The sequence below is a fragment of the Taudactylus pleione genome, unplaced genomic scaffold, assembly GCF_031769625.1.
Source record: "Taudactylus pleione unplaced genomic scaffold, aTauple2 ptg000907l, whole genome shotgun sequence".
Classification (NCBI taxonomy): Eukaryota; Metazoa; Chordata; class Amphibia; order Anura; family Myobatrachidae; genus Taudactylus; species Taudactylus pleione.
This window is the reverse complement of record NW_028285308.1, coordinates 1,135,616-1,160,103: the sequence shown is the minus strand read 5'-3', so window position 1 is coordinate 1,160,103 and position 24,488 is coordinate 1,135,616. Positions and strand designations below refer to the sequence as shown.

The window sequence follows — 24,488 nt, the reverse complement described above, 5'->3', positions numbered from 1 at the left end:
CTATACACCTTATACACACACAGCCTGCATCTCATTCTATACACCTTATACACACAGCCTGCAGGTCATTCTATACACCTTATGTACACACAGCCTGCAGGTCATTCTATATACCTTATACACACACAGCCTGCATGTCATTCTATACACCTTATACACACACAGTCTGCATCTCATTCTATACACCTTATACACACAGCCTGCAGGTCATTATATACACCTTATACACACACAGCCTGCAGCTCATTATATACACCTTATACACACACAGCCTGCAGCTCATTATATACACCTTATACACACACACACAGCCTGCAGCTCATTCTATACACCTTATACACACACAGCCTGCAGCTCATTCTATACACCTTATACACACACAGCCTGCAGCTCATTCTATACACCTTATACACACACACAGCCTGCAGGTCATTCTATACACCTTATACACACACAGCCCGCAGGTCATTCTATACACCTTATACACACACACAGCCTGGAGGTCATTCTATACACCTTATATACACACAGCCTGCAGCTCATTCTATACACCTTATACACACACAGCCTGCAGCTCATTCTATACACCTTATACACACACAGCCTGCAGCTCATTCTATACACCTTATACACACACAGCCTGCAGCTCATTCTATACACCTTATACACACACAGCCTGCAGCTCATTCTATACACCTTATACACACATCCTGCAGCTCATTCTATACACCTTATACACACACACAGCCTGCAGCTCATTATATACACCTTATACACACACACACAGCCTGAAGATCATTCTATACACCTTATACACACAGCCTGCAGGTCATTATATACACCTTATATACACACAGCCTGCAGCTCATTCTATACTCCTTATACACACACAGCCTGCAGGTCATTCTATTCACCTTATACACACACAGCCTGCAGGTCATTATATGCACCTTATACACACAGCCTGCAGGTCATTATATACACCTTATACACACACAGCCTGCAGGTCATTATATACACCTTATATACACACACAGCCTGCAGGTCATTATATACACCTTATATACACACACAGCCTGCAGGTCATTATATACACCTTATACACACAGCCTGCAGGTCATTATATACACCTTATACACACAGCCTGCATCTCATTCTATATACCTTATACACACACAGCCTGCAGGTCATTATATACACCTTATACACACACACAGCCTGCAGCTCATTCTATACACCTTATACACACACAGCCTGCAGCTCATTCTATACACCTTATACACACACAGCCTACAGGTCATTCTATACACCTTATACACACAGCCTGCAGCTCATTCTATACACCTTATACACACACAGCCTGCAGCACATTCTATATACCTTATACACACAGCCTAGAGCTCATTATATACACCTTATATACACAGCCTGCAGGTCATTATATACACCTTATACACACACAGCCTGCAGCACATTCTATACACCTTATACACACAGCCTGCAGGTCATTCTATACACCTTATACACACAGCCTGCAGGTCATTATATACACCTTATACACACAGCCTGCAGCTCATTCTATGCACCTTATACACATACAGCCTGCAGCTCATTCTATACACCTTATACACAAAGCCTGCAGGTCATTATAAACACCTTATACACACACACAGCCTGCAACTCATTATATACACGTTATACACACAGCCTGCAGCTCATTCTATACACCTTATACACACACACAGCCTGGAGGTCATTCTATACACCTTATACACACACAGCCTGCAGCTCATTCTATACACCTTATACACACACAGCCTGCAGGTCATTATATACACCTTATACACACAGCCTGCAGCTCATTCTATACACTTTATACACACACAGCCTGCAGCTCATTCTATACAACTTATACACACACAGCCTGCAGGTCATTATATACACCTCATATACACACACACAGCCTGCAGCTCATTCTATATACCTTATACACACACAGCCTGCATGTCATTCTATACACCTTATACACACACAGCCTGCATCTCATTCTATACACCTTATACACACAGCCTGCAGGTCATTCTATACACTTTATGTACACACAGCCTGCAGGTCATTCTATATACCTTATACACACACAGCCTGCATGTCATTCTATACACCTTATACACACAGCCTGCAGGTCATTATATACACCTTATATACACACAGCCTGCAGCTCATTATATACACCTTATATACACACAGCCTGCAGGTCATTCTATACACCTTATACACACAGCCTGCAGGTCATTATATACACCTTATATACACACAGCCTGCAGGTCATTATATGCACCTTATACACACAGCCTGCAGGTCATTATATGCACCTTATACACACAGCCTGCAGGTCATTATATACACCTTATACACACACAGCCTGCAGGTCATTATATACACCTTATATACACACACAGCCTGCAGGTCATTATATACACCTTATATACACACACAGCCTGCAGGTCATTATATACACCTTATACACACAGCCTGCAGGTCATTATATACACCTTATACACACAGCCTGCATCTCATTCTATATACCTTATACACACACACAGCCTGCAGCTCATTCTATACACCTTATACACACACAGCCTGCAGCTCATTCTATACACATTATACACACACAGCCTACAGGTCATTCTATACACCTTATACACACAGCCTGCAGCTCATTCTATACACCTTATACACACACAGCCTGCAGCACATTCTATACACCTTATACACACAGCCTAGAGCTCATTATATACACCTTATACACACAGCCTGCAGGTCATTCTATACACCTTATACACACACAGCCTGCAGGTCATTATATACACCTTATACACACACAGCCTGCAGCACATTCTATACACCTTATACACACAGCCTGCAGGTCATTCTATACACCTTATACACACAGCCTGCAGGTCATTATATACACCTTATACACACAGCCTGCAGGTCATTATATACACCTTATACACACAGCCTGCAGCTCATTCTATGCACCTTATACACATACAGCCTGCAGCTCATTCTATACACCTTAAACACATACAGCCTGCAGGTCAGTCTATACACCTTATACACACAGCCTGCAGGTCATTATAAACACCTTATACACACACACACAGCCTGCAACTCATTATATACACGTTATACACACAGCCTGCAGCTCATTCTATACACCTTATACACACACACAGCCTGGAGGTCATTCTATACACCTTATACACACACACACAGCCTGCAGCTCATTCTATACACCTTATACACACACAGTCTGCAGGTCATTATATACACCTTATACACACAGCCTGCAGGTCATTCTATACAACTTATACACACACAGCCTGCAGGTCATTATATACACCTCATATACACACACACAGCCTGCAGCTCATTCTATATACCTTATACACACACAGCCTGCATCTCATTCTATACACCTTATACACACAGCCTGCAGGTCATTCTATACACCTTATGTACACACAGCCTGCAGGTCATTCTATATACCTTATACACACACAGCCTGCATGTCATTCTATACACCTTATACACACACAGTCTGCATCTCATTCTATACACCTTATACACACAGCCTGCAGGTCATTATATACACCTTATACACACACAGCCTGCAGCTCATTATATACACCTTATACACACACAGCCTGCAGCTCATTATATACACCTTATACACACACAGCCTACAGGTCATTATATACACCTTATACACACACACAGCCTGCAGGTCATTCTATACACCTTATACACACACAGCCCGCAGGTCATTCTATACACCTTATACACACACAGCCTGCAGCTCATTCTATACACCTTATACACACACAGCCTGCAGCTCATTCTATACACCTTATACACACACAGCCTGCAGCTCATTCTATACACCTTATACACACACAGCCTGCAGCTCATTCTATACATCTTATACACACACACAGCCTGCAGCTCATTATATACACCTTATACACACATCCTGCAGCTCAGTCTATAGACCTTATACACACACAGCCCGCAGGTCATTCTATACACCTTATACACACACACAGCCTGGAGGTCATTCTATACACCTTATATACACACAGCCTGCAGCTCATTCTATACACCTTATACACACACAGCCTGCAGCTCATTCTATACACCTTATACACACACAGCCTGCAGCTCATTCTATACACCTTTTACACACACAGCCTGCAGCTCATTCTATACACCTTATACACACACAGCCTGCAGCTCATTCTATACATCTTATACACACACACAGCCTGCAGCTCATTATATACACCTTATACACACATCCTGCAGCTCATTCTATACACCTTATACACACACACAGCCTGCAGCTCATTATATACACCTTATACACACACACACAGCCTGAAGATCATTCTATACACCTTATACACACACAGCCTGCAGCTCATTCTATACACCTTATACACACACACAGCTGCAGCTCATTCTATACACCTTATACACACAGCCTGCAGGTCATTCTATACAACTTATATACACAGCCTGCAGGTTATTATATACACCTTATACACACACAGCCTGCAGGTCATTATATACACCTTATATACACACAGCCTGCAGGTCATTATATACACCTTATACACACAGCCTGCAGGTCATTATATACACCTTATATACACACAGCCTGCAGGTCATTCTATACACCTTATACACACAGCCTGCAGGTCATTATATACACCTTATATACACACAGCCTGCAGCTCATTATATACACCTTATATACACACAGCCTGCAGGTCATTCTATACACCTTATACACACAGCCTGCAGGTCATTATATACACCTTATATACACACAGCCTGCAGCTCATTATATACTCCTTATACACACACAGCCTGCAGGTCATTCTATTCACCTTATACACACACAGCCTGCAGGTCATTATATGCACCTTATACACACAGCCTGCAGGTCATTATATACACCTTATATACACACACAGCCTGCAGGTCATTATATACACCTTATACACACAGCCTGCAGGTCATTATATACACCTTATACACACAGCCTGCATCTCATTCTATATACCTTATACACACACAGCCTGCAGCTCATTCTATACACCTTATACACACACACAGCCTGCAGCTCATTCTATACACCTTATACACACACAGCCTGCAGCTCATTCTATACACCTTATACACACACAGCCTACAGGTCATTCTATACACCTTATACACACAGCCTGCAGCTCATTCTATACACCTTATACACACACAGCCTGCAGCACATTCTATACACCTTATACACACAGCCTAGAGCTCATTATATACACCTTATACACACAGCCTGCAGGTCATTATATACACCTTATACACACACAGCCTGCAGCACATTCTATACACCTTATACACACAGCCTGCAGGTCATTCTATACACCTTATACACACAGCCTGCATGTCATTATATACACCTTATACACACAGCCTGCAGCTCATTCTATGCACCTTACACACACCGCCTGCAGCTCATTATATACACCTTATACACACAGCCTGCAGCTCATTATATACACCTTATACACACACACAGCCTGCAGGTCATTATATACACCTTATATACACAGCCTGCTGGTCATTCTATACACCTTATACACACACAGCCTGCAGGTCATTATATACACCTTATATACACAGCCTGCTGGTCATTCTATACACCTTATACACACACAGCCTGCAGGTCATTATATATACCTTATATACACACCCAGCCTGCAGGTCATTATATACACCTTATACACACAGCCTGCAGGTCATTATATACACCTTATACACACACAGCCTGCAGGTCATTATATATACCTTATACACTCACTGCCTGCAGGTCATTATATACACCTTATACACACACAGCCTGCAGGTCATTATATACACCTTATACACATACAGCCTGCAGGTCATTATATACACCTTATACACACACAGCCTGCAGGTCATTATATACACCTTATACACACACAGCCTGCAGGTCATTTTATACACCTTATACACACACAGCCTGCAGGTCATTCTATACACCTTATACACACATCACCTGCAGGTCATTATATACACCTTATACACACACACACAGCCTGCTGCTCATTCTATACACCTTATACACATACCGCCTGCAGCTCATTCTATACACCTTATACACACAGCCTGCAGGTCATTATATATACCTTATACACACACACAGCCTGCAGCTCATTATATACACCTTATACACACAGCCTGCAGGTCATTATATACACCTTATACACACACAGCCTGCAGGTCATTATATACACCTTATACACACACAGCCTGCAGGTCATTATATACACCTTATACACACACAGCCTGCAGCTCATTATATACACCTTATACACACACAGCCTGGAGGTCATTATATACACCTTATACACACAGCCTGCAGCTCATTCTATACACCTTATACACACACACAGCCTGCAGCTCATTCTATACACCTTATACACACACACAGCCTGCAGCTCATTCTATACACCTTATACTCACACACAGCCTGCAGGTCATTATATATACCTTATACACACACAGCCTGCAGGTCATTCTATACACCTTATATACACAGCCTGCAGGTCATTATATATACCTTATACACACACAGCCTGCAGGTCATTCTATACACCTTATACACACAGCCTGCAGGTCATTATATATACCTTATACACACACAGCCTGCAGCTCATTATATACACCTTATACACACACAGCCTGCAGGTCATTATATACACCTTATACACACACAGCCTGCAGCTCATTATATACACCTTATACACACACAGCCTGGAGGTCATTATATACACCTTATACACCTTCCTCCCCATCTTCTCCCATTACTTCACTTTCATTCTCTTATACTCCACAGGGGTCCTACAACCTCACTGCTAATCCCTCCTCCCACTCCCCTCTCCATGTCACTTTACCCCACATCCATCCACACATCATTAATTTCCCTTCCTGCCCACCTTCTACTGTCTCCCCTTCTAGCACTGGAGTCCGCACCATCGCTACACTCTATTCAGCTCGGTCCCCCAAATTAATCTCACCCCCACGCTATAGCAACCCTGATAATCTCATTCAAATCTCTCCAAGAAACTCTGTCCCTCTATCCTGTGCCCTCTGGAATGCCAGGTCAGTCTGTAATAAACTGGTCCCAACCCATGACCTTTTCATCTCCAACTCCCTGAATCTCCTAGCTATTACTGAAACCTGGATTTCACCCTCTGACACCGCTTCTCCTGCAGCTCTCTCCTTTGGGGGCCTCACCTTTTCCCACACCCCACGACCTGGGGGTCGCCATGGTGGTGGTGTTGGGGTCCTTCTATCCCCTGGTTACTCATACCAACCCATTCCCTCTGAACCATCCCTCACATTCTCTTCATTTGAAGTCCATGCTATACGCCTCTTCCACCCAGTACACCTCCAAGTAGCTATTATTTACCGTCCCCCTGGCCCTCCCTCCAAGTTCCTTGACAACTTTGCTTCCTGGCTCCCTCACTTTCTCTCCTCAGACCTTCCCTCCATTATCCTAGGTGACTTCAATATTCCAATTGATATTCCCACAGAATCCTCTGCCTCCAAACTCCTCTCCCTCACATCGTCACTTGGTCTCTCCCAATGGACCTCCTCACCCTCCCATGTGAGTGGCCATGTGCTTGATCTGGTCTTCACACACCATTGTGATATTTCTGACCACCTCAATTCCCCATTCCCTCTTTCTGACCATCACCTTCTCTCTTTTAACCTGTCCCTCTCTCCTTCCCCTCCTCTACCTCCAAAAGCCTCCATTACTAAGCGTAACATTGACACTATCGACACAGGTTCCTTTTCTTCCCTGCTTGACTCACTTCTCTCCCCTATCCTCTCTCTCTCCTGCCCTGAACAAGCCACCTCCCTATACAATGCCTCCCTTACTTCTGCTTTGGACTCTGTTGCCCCAGCGATCACTATTCACACTCGCTGATCTACTCCTCACCCCTGGCATTCCAAATGCACCAGATACCTGCAAAAGTGTTCTTGAACTGCCGAGCGACAGTGGAGAAGATCACGCTCTAAGGCAGATTTTCTCCATTTCAAATTTATGCTCTCATCCTATAGTGCTGCGCTCTCCCTCTCTAAACAGTCATACTTTAAGAACCTCATCTCCTTTCAGTCCTCTAATCCCCAGCGTCTCTTCACTACTTTCAACTCCCTCCTTCGCCCACCCCCTCCTCGTCTCCCCTCCTTGCTCACTGCCCTTGACTTTGCTACCTACTTTACATCTAAAATTGATTCCATACGTCAGGACATCATATCCAATCAGTCCCCCAGCTCTCCACCTCCTCCTTTCCCTAGTCACCCCTCCCCATCAACTTTACCAACTCTAACATCCTTCTCCCCTGTATCTGGAGAGGAAGTCATGGCCCTCATCCGGTCCTCCCCCCCCCTTCCACCTCCCCCCTTGATCCCATCCCCTCCCGCCTCCTCCGCTTCCTCTCTCTCTCAGCCTGCTCCCATCTTGCCCTCCTCATTAACCTCTCCCTCTCATCAGGCACTGTTCCTTCTGCATTCAAACATGCCCTTGTCTCCCCCATTCTTAAAAAACCTACCCTTGTTCCTAACCTTCTTTCTAACTACCGTCCCATCTCTCTCCTCCCCTTTGCCTCCAAACTCCTTGAGCGGATTGTCTACAACCGCCTTACCACTTTTCTTTCCTCCCACTCCCTCCTTGACCCTTTTCAGTCTGGCTTCCGTTCTCTCCACTCCACTGAAACTGCCCTCACAAAAGTCAGCAATGACCTCCTTGCTGCCAAATCCCAAGGCCACTACTCTCTTCTCATTCTCCTTGATCTCTCTGCTGCTTTTGACACTGTGGACCACCCTCTCCTGCTGAATATCCTTCACTCCCTTGGTCTACGTGAAACTGCCCTCTCCTGGCTGTCATCCTACCTCTCTGACCGATCTTTTTCTGTTTCCTCTCACGACTCCTCTTCCCCTCCACAGCCTCTTACAGTAGGTGTTCCCCAAGGTTCTGTTCTTGGTCCTCTCCTATTCTCCCTCTATACTTCCTCTCTAGGTGAACTCATCAGCTCTTTTGACCTCCATTATCATCTCTATGCTGATGATACTCAAATCTACCTTTCCTCCCCTGATCTCTCCCCCTCTCTTCTGACTCGTATCTCCAACTGTCTCTCTGCTGTCTCTTCCTGGATGTCCCAGCGATTTCTTAAACTTGATTAGCTCTGTCTTAGACATATTATCTTCCCACTTTCCCACATCACCTCACTTCCCACTATTTCTTTATAAATTGATGGAATAACTATCTCATCTAGTCCCAAGGTGCGCTGTCTTGGAGTTATCCTGGACTCATCCCTCTCCTTCAAACCACATATCCAGAACCTTTCACAGTCCTGTCGTTTCCATCTCAAAAATATTTCTAAGATCAGACCCTATCTCACCCAGGATGCTACTAAAACCCTCATACACTCACTGGTCATCTCCAGATTGGACTATTGTAACCTCCTCCTATCTGGCCTCCCCAAATCCCATCTCTCTCCTCTCCAGTCTGTCCTCAATGCTGCTGCACGGCTTATCTTCCTCTCCAAACATTCTGCATCTGCCTCCCCTCTCCTACAAGTCCTACACTGGCTCCCCTTCCCTTTCAGAGTCCAATTTAAGGTTCTCACACTCGCTCACAAAGCCCTCACCCAATCTTCTCCCATATACATCTCTGATCTCATCTCCCTTCACGCTCCTCTCCGCCCTCTTCGCTCAACTAATGCACGCCGCCTTTCATGCCAGCTGATTACTTCCTCCCACTCCCGCCTCCAAGATTTTGCCCGCACTGCTCCCCACCTCTGGAACTCTCTCCCACTCTGCATCAGACTCTCCACCTGTTTGCAATCCTTCAAACGGGCTCTCAAGACCCACTACTTCATCAAAGCCTTCCAGCTATCATTCTAACTCCTTGCTACATGCTCATTCGTCCCCATCTACCCCATCTGTGTCAACCCAGTTTGTCTTCCCCCACCTTTTTAGAATGTAAGCTCCCATGAGCAGGGCCATCTACCCTCTTGTGCTTCTCCTTACTATAGTGTCATTTACTTCTTACTCACCACTAGGGCACCTAACACTTGGTTGCTTATCTAGGTGATATGGTCACTAATGTAGCAATATATATTATCCATGTCCTGTATTGTATTGTTCTGTAAGTCACTTGTATACAATTTGTTTTTGTACTTTGTAAGGCGCTGCGGAACACTTGTGGCGCCATATAAATAAATGCTAATAATAATAATAATAATAATAATACACACAGCCTGCAGGTCATTATATACACCTTACACACACAGCCTGCAGCTCATTATATACACCTTATACACACACAGCCTGAGGGCATTTTATACAATATTTCAATAATTTTGTGACTCAAACAAAGTTTGTGTACATACATGAAATCCATTTATGTTTCATATACACCTTATACACATAAAGGTAATATTATATTTTGTGCCTTAAACAAAGTTTGTGTACAATGAACCATCAGAAAACAAAGGCCCTCATTCAGAGCCGTACGCTCTGAGCAGAGCGCACGCTCTGAATGAGGGCCATCCTCCATAACTATGGAGTGTCCTCCTGGACGCTCGTATAGCTGTGGATCACCACCCACAGCCTATACGAGCGCGCAGTTTGATGGCCGCGATGGTCCTGACCATCGCGACCATCGAAACTGCGAGCCGGAGCCTGCGGTTGAGGTTTTCAACCGCAAGGCCCGGAGTGATTTTGGCTCTATCAGAGCCAAAATCACTCCCACTGACATCACTAGTGATGTCAGTGGGTCGGCTTCTGACGGTAGGCGTTCCCTTAGGAACGCCCCCGTCAGGGAGGCACGCCCACCAAAGGGGGCGTGCTGTCAATCAACATCGACAGCACGTCCCCTTTGATCAGACACAACGAGCGAAGGAAAGTCCTTCGCTCGTCGCATCTGGCGCATGCGCACGACGGAGCTCCATCCGTCGTGCGCATGCTCAGTGCAGATCTGTGACCCACTTGCGAGCGGATAGCCGCTCGCGAGTGGGTCTGAATCAGGCCCAAAGGTGTCACTTTCTCAGCCATGGAAAAAAAAATTTTGGATTTCGGAATATTCTTTGGGGCATATCCAATTACCCGCGGGACTTCTCCCACGAGTAATTGAGGGGTGAAAGTCCCGCGGCGCAGGGTTAAGCTTTTTCTCCGCTTCCAAAAACAGGACTTCTACGCGAGAATACACTGATTCCGCGAGAACTGCGGAATCAGTGTGTTATTCATGCTCGCGCGAGGCTGAATAGGGCGGCCTCACGCAGATTTTACCTCGCACCTACATGAGTTGCGAGGTAAAGCCTGACAGCGGGGACTCGCGCGTGGGGTCCCCGCTAATTGAATCCTAACCTGCGCGATAATTAGGATATGCCCCTTTGTGTCTAAATATTTGTATATGGGAGACACAACTTGTAGTAGAAACCATAGTAGTGATAGTAGTAGAAACCACTAAGCTGCTAGGTCACAGGAGACTGGATGTATCAATCCCAAAAATGCAGGAACACCTCAGAAAACTGGTGTATTTGGAGGTTCTCTGAAATACATAATGGCTCATATTAAAGAGGTTCTGCAGCAGATGATCAGAGAGATGCCCTGAGGGCTTGTGGTACATAGAATTCTGTGGGACTGTGATGTGCCGGTAAGCAGCAAAGCTCTGAATAACTACCCAGAGATTCTGCACGATAGGGAGCGGCATCTATAGTTGGTGCGACCTACTGAGAAGCCTGTGGACTACGCATGTGCAGGCCAATAACCACGCATGCACAATAGGACTACTTCTCTTCTCAAGGGACAGCTCTTGGCACGCCTACAAAACAGGGTTCACATGCAACAGTCCTGGTCTCTGCCCACAAATGCTGCAGCATGTTACTCATGGGCCTGTTCTGCACAGACGCAGACACACAACAACCAGATATTTACGAAGACCATGGGCTTTATGTATGTATCTGCATCAGCTCCTAAGTTACCTGAAACTACTTTTCCATAATGAAGCGCATCAGGAGCACTTGGAATATTAATGCCAGTTCTTCACTTTGGGACACAATCATCAGAATCCCCCCTAGACCTACCACAGACCAGTGGCTGGACCTCTGCAGAGCAGGGAAATAACTAGGGTGGTGTGACCAGTGCACAGGGCACCGCAGGGCATGGGTCGCTGTTTGGGCCTGTCACTTTCCCTTTATATTATCATTCTCACTTGTAGCTTCCTCTTCTTTCATCCCCAGCATCTCCCGGCCTCCCCTATCTCTTCCCTGGCCCTTCCCCATGAGACCATGGCCCTCTCTCAGGTGCACTATATTATGTCCCTATTTATCCCCAGCATCTCCTGGCCTCTCCTATCTCTTCCCTGGCCCTTCCCCATGAGGCCATGGCCCTCTCTCAGGTGCACTATATTATGTCCCTATTTATCCCCAGCATCTCCTGGCCTCTCCTATCTCTTCCCTGGCCCTTCCCCATGAGGCCATAGCCCTCTCTCAGGTGCACTATATTATGCCCCTATTTATCCCCAGCATCTCCTGGCCTCCCCTATCTCTTCCCTGGCCCTTCCCCATGAGGCCATGGCCCTCTCTCAGGTGCACTATATTATGTCCCTATTTATCCCCAGCATCTCCTGGCCTCTCCTATCTCTTCCCTGGCCCTTCCCCATGAGGCCATGGCCCTCTCTCAGGTGCACTATATTATGTCCCTATTTATCCCCAGCATCTCCTGGCCTCTCCTATCTCTTCCCTGGCCCTTCCCCATGAGGCCATAGCCCTCTCTCAGGTGCACTATATTATGCCCCTATTTATCCCCAGCATCTCCTGACCTCCCCTATCTCTTCCCTGGCCCTTCCCCATGAGGCCATGGCCCTCTCTCAGGTGTACTGTCTTATGACCCTATTTATCCCCAGCATCTCCTGGCCTCCCCTATCTCTTCCCTGGCCCTTCCCCATGAGGCCATGGCCCTCTCTCAGGTGCAGTACAAAATGTCCTTATTTATGCCCAGCATCTCCTGGCCTCTCCTATCTCTTCCCTGGCCCTTCCCTATGAGGCCATGGCCCTCTCTCAGTTGCTCTATATTATGTTATTTATCCCCAGCATCTCCTGGCCTCTCCTATCTCTTCCCTGGCCCTTCCCCATGAGGCCGGGGCCCTCTCTCAGGTGCACTATATTATGTCCCTATGTATCCCCAGCATCTCCTGGCCTCCCCTATCTCTTCCCTGGCCCTTCCCCATGAGGCCATGGCCCTCTCTCAGGTGCACTATATTATGTCCCTATGTATCCCCAGCATCTCCTGGCCTCCCCTATCTCTTCCCTGGCCATTCCCCATGAGGCCATGGCCCTCTCTCAGGTGCACTATATTATGTCCCTATTTATCCCCAGCATCTCCTGGCCTCTCCTATCTCTCACCTGGCCTTCCCCCATGAGGCCATGGCCCTCTCTCAGGTGCACTATATTATGTCCCTATTTATCCCCATCATCTCCTGGCCTCCCCTATCTCTTCCCTGGCCCTTCCCCATGAGGCCATTCCCTTCTTTAGGTGCACTATATTATGCCCCTATTTATCCCCAGCATCTCCTGGCCTCCCCTATCTCTTCCCTGACCCTTCCCCATGAGGCCATTCCCTTCTTTAGGTGCGTTATGTCCCTATTTGAAAAATGGGGGGTGCCAATGCTCTTTCTGGCACAGGACACCAAAAAGTCTAGTTACGGCTCTGGTGCAGAGAGCAGCGCATGGGATATACAGTGACCTACTAACAGCTCATAGAAATCCATTGCAAGTTCCACAACTAGTAGCAGAAGTTTGTGACCTTTGCATAGAGGGGCTCGTTCTGCTGCTACTACTGTAGCATCTTTGTCACATCTGTGACTATATGCTAATAAAAACCCTTCCCCCGGTGTACAGCCGGGCGTCTGTGACTATATGCTAATAAAAGACCTTCCCCCGGTGTACAGCCGGGCGTCTGTGACTATATGCTAATAAAAGCCCTTCCCCCGGTGTACAGCCGTGCGTCTGTTACTATATGCTAATAAAAGACCTTCCCCCGGTGTACAGCCGTGCGTCTGTGACTATATGCTAATAAAAGCCCTTCCCCCGGTGTACAGCCGGGCGTCTATGACTATATGCTAATAAAAGACTCTTCCCCTGGTGTACAGCCGTGCGTCTATGACTATATGCTAATAATAGACCCTTCCCCTGGTGTACAGCCGGGCGTCTATGACTATATGCTAATAATAGACCCTTCCCCTGGTGTACAGCCGGGCGTCTGAGTGTACAAGGACTGGGACGCCCGCTTTCAGTGTTTCAATACGCTGCAACCCTGCTTGGTGCTTCTTTGCACGCCATCATCGCTCGCCCCATCAAACCTGGCACCAGCCCTATTATCAATATGGCCTCCAATGTGAGTGATTAAGCTTCTGTGTACGCAACCACGCCCAAGACAATCCCATATGACCGACCATCCCCGCGTGCCGGAATAGCCACTATGGTCACATATGCAGTCCAAGTAGATGGGTGTAATCAGCAGGCTCTTTGGTGTATATATAATTATGTTATTACTACTTTATATGGTGTTCACTCTAGGACCTAGAAAGTGGAACTCCTGCATTCGGCCAAAAGGGGGTGTGTGCAGGACGCCTCCACCACTCTTGGGGGTGTGCCCGCCACTTATGGACATGCCAGGCTACCCTCAAGCTCACCCTACTCTGTGAATAGATGCCGGGCACACGAGCACGGCATTTATTCACCAGCGGTGATAGCTGCACCTCTATTTTTCCATTCACGGGACATTGCGGCCCGCGGGTGGGGTTGTCACCCAGCAGGTTGTTTTCGCAGCCAAGCGGGAAGGAACGCTATTTATAGACCATGCTTTGCAGTTTATTGTAAATAATCCTATATTCCTTCTTTGAAAGGTCGGTGATGATAATCGCGGTTGTTTCTTTACCAGGAGGAACATTTGTTGGGCAGTCACTTCTGTGATATGAGCCTCCTGATGATTGTGGTGGATCTGCTCGCAGCTGGGATGGAAACCACAAGCTCTACCACAAATTTCTCTCTGGCTGTAATCAGCAATTTCCCAGACGTGCAACGTAAGAGCCACAGCCGGTATATGTGACCTCACGTGTGAGAATCAGGCCAGGTCTGTTTGTTATCCCAGCCCTGAAGCTCTGCACGATGCTCCCTGCATGGCTGTAATCAGCAATTTCCCAGACGTGTAATGTAAGACACAGCCGGTATATGTGACATCACGTGTGAGGATCAGGCCAGGTCTGTATGTTATCCCAGCCCTGGAGCTCTGCACGATGCTCCCTGCATGGCTGTAATCAGCAATTTCCCAGACGTGTAATGTAAGACACAGCCGGTGTATGTGACATCACGTGTGAGAATCAGGCCAGGTCTGTTTGTTATCCCAGCCCTGGAGCTCTGAACGGAGCTCCCTTCATGGCTGTGAGACGGCATGGATGCAATGTTCTGTGTTCTGTGTTTCTGACAATCAGATTTAGGGGTCTATGTACTAAGCAGTGATAAGTGACAGAGTGAAAAGTGATAAGGTGCCAGCCAATCAGCTCCCAACTGTCATTTTTCAAACACAGCCTGTGAGATGACAGTTGGAAGCTGATTGGCTGGCACCTTATCACTTTTCACTCTGTCACTTATCACTGCTTAGTACATAGACCGCTAAGCTTGTTAAATATCCAACTCATTTCAGTTGGTAAGGGAATACTGGCACCCTAAACCAGCCGCTCATTATCATTGGTGCCCAGCACTATAGTCCTCTCCTGGCTTCTCAGCTTTCTGGTGACATCACCTATATAATCCACCACAGATTCCAGATTGGTTTATTGTTCGGTTATTCCTGTCCTCTGCTCTTTGTTTTTGTCTTGTATGTTACCTCCAGATTCTTTTCCTGATTTGAGGCCCCGTTTCATTATTCCTGCCAGTGACCATTTCTGTCAAAGGTGTAACAACGTCTTTGATCCAGCCTAAGGCTACCATATTGAAATAGTATCATTCATTCAATATTAGATTGTTTCATATTTATTTAATTACATGACCAACACATTCATTTTCTGCATATTCCAGGGAAAGTCCAGCAGGAGATTGATGAGGTGACCCAATCATTGCGCCCACCTGGGATCTTGGACCGGGCACAGATGCCGTACACTAATGCCGTGGTCCACGAGATACAGAGGATCTTAGACCTGGCACCGGTGGCTCATTACCACGCGCTGACCAAGGACACTCAGTTTCGAGGATATACCATCCCTAAGGTATGGAATTACTATGTGTTCACACTTACACCTATAGACAAAGTGTGTTCAGCTCCCAGGGACAAACACAGGATTTTTAGAGGGGTTTCCAAATGCGCGATTTTTAGAGCGTGTGTCCCAGCCCATGAAGAGAGCATAAATAGCATGGTGTCCACTTAAGTAGATATTATTTTTTTTTTTTAAATGTTCCAAAAATTGTCTATTTTTTTTTTTATTATCAAATTATGTAAATAATATCTATTTAAACCCGATTCAGTATAATTTTATTAACAAATAAATAGCTCTTATTTATGTAAATTGATCATTTAAAAAGCAAAAATTTGGGGTATATTTTTGGAAAAAATATTTTTTTTACAGTTAAAAAATGTTTCTATATGTTATATTAGAAATGTGTGAGCTTGGTTTTCTGTAAATGGAGGCCACCCGAACTTCCCCCATCTGAGTGAATCGGAGCGGCAGCTTGGGTTTTCCTGCCTTGCTTTGATTCCAAATCAAGGCAAAATTTCATCATCCTGGAGTCGGATTCTCATGGGTTTTGGATTCTACTTAAGTCCTTCCTCCAGTGATTCTGGCACCATTTCACACTGACCCCAGTCTAGGCTAACATGTCCAGTGGCTGTGTCCATCCTCCACCTCCAGTGGGTGCTGTGCTGTGGTCCACTCCTGTCCCTGTGTCCAGTGGCTGCTGCTGTCTCCATCCTCTGCACCTCCAGTGGGTGCTGTGCTATGGTCCACTCCTGTCCCTGTGTCCAGTGGCTGCTGCTGTGTCCATCCTCTGCACCTCCAGTGGGTGCTGTGCTGTGGTCCACTCCTGTTCCTGTGTCCAGTGGCTGCTGCTGTGTCCATCCTCTCCATCTCCAGTGGCTGCTGCTGTGCTGTGTCCAGACCAGCACCATTAGTGTTAAACAATGACTTTAGTGTTAACATTGGCCAAGCTAGATCTGCAGTACAAGCAGATAGCATATCGTCATTGTTTATTATTTTAATAGCGCAGGAATTATTATACTGTAACTCTGCAGGCAAATGCTAGAGCTGCAGCTGCTGCTACCAGTCATCATGACGAAACAGATACTAGTCCTTCAACATCATCTACTAAAGCATCAGGGCATCTGAAATCCAAAAATCAGTATGTGACAGTGGTAAAGAACAAAACACCTCTCATAAAGAAAGAGTTTCTTGCAATGGATGAATGAATAGTATAAAGCCATCCACAACTATACAACAAGCCACGACATTGGTAGAGGAGGGGGAGTTTTCCTTAGTACAGCGCAGTGGAGAATGCATTCCGTCTTGTGCAAGGTGCTCAAACCCTTCGATGTAGCCACCTGTGAAGTTAGTTTAGACACTGCTAGCTGATTCAGGTGATTCCCCAAATTAGGCTTTTGGAAAATCCGCTCGAGAAATTGAAGGATGAGATTAAACAAAGCAATTCCACTAAGTATGTCAGACCTGAAGATCAAGTCCTTTGGTCGCATTGCCAGGATCCACGGGTGGCCAATATCTTGAAAATTGGATCACTACATTTTGGCGACTGTGCTTTAAGTAATATGTGGTGTCTTTCTTTCCAACTGACCCAGATCTTAAGAGATGCAAAGAGCTCCTGGTGAGCAAGTTGGCAGCTCAAGTGGTACATGACACAACAACATCTCCTCTTTCAGTTTCACCGGCAGCTGCCAGGAAAAAACTCCGTTTTCCCAAAAGACCCAGTGATGATGCAGAGAAGTAAATTTGTGACATCTGGTCTGGTCTAAAAGAATTGTCTAAAATGAGTAATACTGCTACCGTGACTCCATATGATAGGGTTACCATCCAAAAAATGGAGGATTATTTTCATGACACTGTACACATAGGCAAGTCACAGAGGGCCTGATTCAGAGATGGACGCTAATGCATCCACAGCTGCAATTTTGTACAGAACGCAGCTGCAAAAATATGCTAATGGTTCAAATCACCCGAGCATAGTGATGCCCACTGCTGCCTTACCTGCGTATGTCACTGCTTACCAGTGTAAATATTGGTAACATCAATGCACATTGAGCAGCCATCTTGCCCTTGTGGCTGTATGACCAGCAGCAGACTCAGCAGCTCTAATGACACGCAGAGCTGCGAATGCACTCGCAGTGGCTAATTTATTCACGCCCATGTAACAGCATTTAAAAGGAGAGGCACGTCTGCGTTTTTCTAACCACTCCCGCTACCACCTCCAAACGCAGACAACCTCTCAGTCACTTTGTGATGGGATCCTCTGTGTGTTTGTAATCACAATGCGCACAGGCAGTGCAGCTTATAAGCATGGGCAATTGCAAACAATCGCTAGATCTGCATGCAAATCGCTTTAGCATCCATCTCTGAATCAGGCCCAGAGTCCCTTTGACTACTGGACAGGCAAAAAGGCAATCTGTAGGCCCTTGCACAAACTGCCTTTGCTTTACTTGAGCTGCCCACGCTCCAGTGTGTACTCAGAAAGAGTTTTCAGCACAGCCAGGAACCTTGTCAGCGATCGGAGTAGGAGTCTACTTCCTCAAAATGTGGAATAGATGGAAATTACACAAGGAAGACCTTTACCACCAATTACGTCAAAAAAATACAGGAGGTACCTGTAATGGTGGATTCCATCATGGATGAATTAATAATGTACAAGGATGATGTACACTCTGAGAAGGGTGAGGAAAAGGATGATGATGGTGACAACATCTTGCCTCTGTAGAGCCAGTTTGTGCACGTAGAGGTAATTGCCAGCAATGTCAGATGCCCATTGGTAGCTTGTTTTGTGGGGGCCCAAACAAACCAATCACTTCAGCCACACGTGTCAGTCCTTGTGGCTGAAGTGATTGGTTTGTTAAACTGTGCGTGTCTGGTTTAATATATACAATATATACAACATAAGGGTGGGTGGGAGAGCCCAAGGACAATTCCATCTTGAACCACCTTTCTTTGCTCATTTCCTAGATGTGCCACATTGGAAGTTGCACTGCCACAGCTGCTGAAATCTTCTACATGTGGTTGATGAATCCTAAAAATGTCCAGAAATTGTTATGGCCACAGACAGCATGTCCTGTATGCCCCTTTTATTTAAAAAAAAATTCTGAACCACCAAGTTGATTGGGAGGGAAAAACATGGTAGATTTTTAAATTTACCCAGTTTTTTTTTTTATTGCTCCCTCCTCAACCCCAACCGGTTGCCCCAGGACCCTGGTGAATTGATATGCTGTTATAAATAACGGTTCAGCTCAATAAACGCCTGCCTCCTCTGTATGTAGGTGACTCTAAGCGGAATAACTGGATAATGTAGATGATGGGTTTCATGTGAGAGACCAGAAATATGAGCAGCAGCAGCACAGAGCGTCTTCCTGCCAGGATGTGTGCAATAACGTGCCCATACGCTTAATACAAAAATTAGTTATGTATATTGGTCTCATACATACATATTTACATGTTACATACAGTGCGTAGAGAAGGCTGAGGTAACCTGAGGCACACCACCCGTTGTTAACAAACAACCTCCAGCAGGCCCAGCAAACAGCATGGATGCTGGGAGTTGCAGTTCAGCCAGAGAGCTACAGGCTGCTTTCCTCTGATGTAAAGAGCAAGACTTGGTCCCATTATCCCCAACAACCTCCCTGAGCACAAAATAAACATCTGTTTACAGTGTGGACTATTTAGCACCTCCACAAGCAAGGCCACCGCATTTCTATTAGATGTATAAAAAATATATACAGTGTGTATGGGCTGAATCAATATTCAATCAGGATGTGGCACAAAATGGCTGCCCTCACTGTGTATTAGCGACAAGTGCTCTGCAGATGTCACTCAGGTGATCAGGTTTTAGCTGGTTGGTTCATATAGGATTGGACACAAGTGGGCTTCAGGGATCCTGCTCCCATATACGCCCCCAGCATCTCTGTGCGATGGTGCAGACACTGCATAATATCTTCTGACAAACTCTCCACGCTCACATAGCGAACCTTCTCCAGATCACAGATGTCTTTCAGGAACTGAAGAACTTGATCCTACCTCATAAATTTTCTTCAGAATCAAAAAAAATAAAATTAATTTACAAACGAATCAATCCTTCCATTCTTTCTCGGCCTTCAAACATTCTTGGTTTCATTCTAAGGGGTCGTATATTTTATTAAACTGCCATTCTGCCTGCCACTGCAGTGCCTTTCCTAGATGTGCCATGTTGTAAGCTGAACTGCCACATGTATGTGCCGCCCACTGCTGTTACATAGCTTAGTCAGCCAGCTAGCTTGGTGCAACCTTTTGGCCTAAACTGGATGAAAACAATATTGTGAGATGTAAGTTGGTCAAAATTGACTGGAAATTAATGTTATTGAAATTAATAATACTCTAGAAACAAAAACAAAACAAATGCTCAAATTATGTGATTTTAGGTTTTTTGTAAGTGTTTGGAAAAAATCCGAAACCAAAACCAGTCACTGCATTTTGGAAAAACCAAAACCCGACAACAAATTCGATCCAAAGCCAGCAAAAAAGGTCCGGTGTACATCTCTAGATCAAAGTGGTGCATTAATTGATTGATTCATTGAATTAAATTTAATTTAAGGCCATAAAATTATGTTGTCTTTAGCCAAGGATGTCACGAAAGGGTACAAAGAGAAAACAAGAAATTAGGATTTTGGTACTTGCCAATAAATCCCTTTCTCCGATTCCACAGGGGACACTGGAGTCTTAGTACAATGGGGTATAGAAGTGGGATAACCGGGAACTGGCACCTTTAAAAATCTGAATGGTAGCTAGCTCCTTCCCATCTATACGCCCCCCAGGTCAGTCTAAACAAACTGTGCCCGAGGGGAACTGGAAAGAAAGGAGAAGGAGACAGAAAAGCTACAGCATTCATGTACAAAGAAGTAAACAGTTGTATAAGAGGAAAAAAACAACATTCCAATCAGACTATGGAAACACAAGCAACCGTCTGAACATGAAAAATGGTAACTAATGCAGGTAGAACAGCGCAGGGTGGGCATCCAGTGTCCCCTGTGGAATCTGAGAAAGGGATTATCGGAAAGTACCAAAACCCTAATTTCTCCTTCATCCACTAGGGGACACTGGAGTCTCAGTACAATGGGGACATCCCAGAGCTCACATCCCGGGTGGGAGAGCGCTGAGAACCCTGCAAAACATCACGGCCAAACTCCAAAGCAGAGGCTGCAAAAGTATCAAAGTGGTAGAACTTTAGAAAAGTATTCCTGCCTGACCACGAGGCTGCTCGGCAAAGCTGTATTAAAGAGACTCCACGAGCAGCTGCCCATAAAGGGCCTACTGAGCACGTTGAATGCGCAGTAATGGAAACCGGTGGTTGTGTTGAAGCCGCCACATAAGCCTGTCTGATAGCCAGACGAATCCATCTTGAAATGGTTTGTTTGGAAGCCGGCCAACCTGGACGCGCTAAATCAAACCGAACAAACAAAGCACCGGACTTTCGGAGAGAAGCAGTCCTGTCTACATAAATCCGAAGCACTCTGACGACATCTAAAGACCTAGAGGCTGGAGACTCATCTTTAAACACAGGGACCACAATTGGTTGGTTTATATGAAAAGCCGATACTACTTTTGGAAGGACTTTTGTGTGCGCAACTCCGCCCTATCTTCGTGGAAAATTAGATAAGGAGGGCGACATGATAAAGCACCCAGTTCAGACACACGTCTCGCTGAGGCGAGTGCCAAAAGAAGAACCATCTTCCACGTTAAGTACTTTATCTCCACCCTCTGTAACGGCTCAAACATGTCAGACTGGAGAAAAGTCAGTACCAAATCTAAGTTCCATGGAGGCACAAAAGGAGTCTGAATTCTGACTATGCCCTGGAGAAAGGTTTGGATATCCGGCAATAAAGCTAATTTCCTCTGAAAGAAAATAGACAACGCGGATACCTGTACCTTTAAGGAACCAAGACGAAGGCCTGTAGTTAAACCAGCCTGAAGGAAAAGAAGGAGACATGATACCTTAAATACTGACAGAGGAGAATTGCGTCATTCACACCAAGCTACATACGTCTTCCATATACGATAGTAATAGTAATAACTTCTTTCCTAGCCTGAATCATGGTAGGAATCACACTTGATGGGATACCCTTTTTCCTGAGGATGGCCCTTTCAATAGCCATGCCGTCTTGATAAATAAACGGCCCCTGAAGAAGGAGGTCGTCTTGTAGAGGGAGCGGCCACGGCTCGTCTATCAACAGATTCCGCATCTGTGAGTACCACGCTTGTCTGGGCCAATCTGGAGCTACTAGTAGCACCTTGACATTTTCGCGCTTGATTCTTTGAAGCAAGCGGGGGATGAGCGGGATATGTAGTCAGATGTCCATGGAGTTATCAGTGCATCCACTGCTGTTGCCTGCGGGCCCCTTGTTCATGAACAGTAAATTGGTAATTGGTGGTTCAACCTCGACGACATGAGGTCAGCTTGCGGTCGGCCCCACTGCAGAGTCAGTTGGTAAAATACATGAGGATTGAGTGACCATTCCCCCGGTTGAATGTCCTGTCGACTGAGGTAGTCGGCCTCCCAATTTTCCACTCCTGGGATGAAGATTGCAGAAACCGCCACTACGAATTCCTCCACCCAAAGTAGAATTCTGCTTACTTTTCTCATGGCGGCCCTGCTTTTGCTGCCGCCTTGTCTGTTTATATACGCCACCGCTGTGGCATTGTCCAACGGTACTTTGGACAACAGAGGATGCGCCAGCTGGAGAGCATAAAACACTGCTCTTAATTCTAGAATATTTATAGGAAGTCTTGCTGAGTCCTGTGCCCCTGAAAATGTTTCCCCAGGGCCACTGCTCCCCACCCTCTCAGACTTGCGTCTGTGGTGAGGAGAATCCAATCCCACACTGCAAACCGTCTTCCTGCCAGCAGGTGAGAGGGGCTCAACCACCAAATGAGAGATGTACGGGTTTGGGGAGACAATAGGACTCACTGGTGGAGAACGAGGTGGGACCCTGACCACTCGGAGAGAAGGTCCAACTGAAATGGCCGGGCGTAAAATCTTGCATATTGAATCGCCTCGAATGTCGCCACCATCTTCCACAGAAGGCGGATACAGAGATGTACAGACACTCTGTGATGTCGCAGAATCAGACGCACCATGTGCTGAATTGAGGAGACCTTGTCCTGAGGCAGAAACACCTTTTGTTCCACCGTGTCCAATATCATGCCCAGGAATAGCAGGCGTTGTGTTGGAATCGGGGAGGATTTTTGGAAATTTAGAATCCACCCATTTTGCAAGAGAAGATTCTGGGTTAATTGAATGTCCAGTAACAAACGAGCTATTGACGAGCTATTGACGGGGCCTTAATCAGGAGCTCATCCAAGTATTTTGCATAATTTCCTACTTTCAGACAGATTATATATAACAGATGTCAATTGATCAGACCATATAGGCTGAGCTGGTAAATCAGCAGTCTGAGACTGAGAAACACACTTGTCACACAGCAGGGAAGAATTAGACTGTCCCTGTGTGAATTTTTGCAGGAGAATGATTTTTGGTCAGCCTTAGAACCCTTGTTTAACATATTTGCAATGTACTGTCACACACACTTACACACACACACACACACACGTAGATGATAGGGACAGTGAGATGAGATTAATACAGATTACAACAGAGACTGTGGGGCCTATTCATTAAACGTAAAAAATCTCTGGAGATAATTAGCTTTAGAACTCTCATGGAGTTCTAGCTAATTATAGGTGGAATTAATCATTCCACCTCTCCATAAGTATCTATTCCGGTGTCATTTTTGCGATGACAGCTTTTCGGGAAATAGATACTTTTCCTGCCTACACTACCTTATCGCGTCTGGAAACAGTGCTGCGCATGCGCTGTTACATCTGTAATACCAGCGCATGCGCAGCACTGCCTACAGATGCGTTAAGTGTGTGTACCCGACTGAGGTAGTCGGCCTCCCAATTTTCCACTCCTGGGATGAAGATTGCAGAAACCGCCACTACGAATTCCTACGAAAGCTGCCACATAAGCCTGTCTGATAGCCAGACGAATCCATCTTGAAATGGTTTGTTTGGAAGCCGGCCAACCTGGACGCGCTAA

General features: G+C 45.8%; 1 protein-coding gene across 2 annotated transcripts in view; it reads left to right on the top strand.

The window, feature by feature from the left end:
* The window catches only part of LOC148473838 (cytochrome P450 2C20-like), a 91,452-nt gene that overhangs the window by 41,961 nt on the left and 25,003 nt on the right, over positions 1-24,488 (top strand). Inside the window, exons 6-7 of one of the 2 annotated variants that reach the window (XM_088459394.1) lie at positions 15,100-15,238; positions 16,233-16,420. In XM_088459394.1, coding sequence (XP_088315520.1) covers positions 15,100-15,238; positions 16,233-16,420 — 327 coding nt within the window. Of the gene's footprint in view, positions 1-15,096; positions 15,239-16,232; positions 16,421-24,488 lie in introns of both variants that reach the window. The other variant, XM_088459393.1, reaches the window with a different exon arrangement.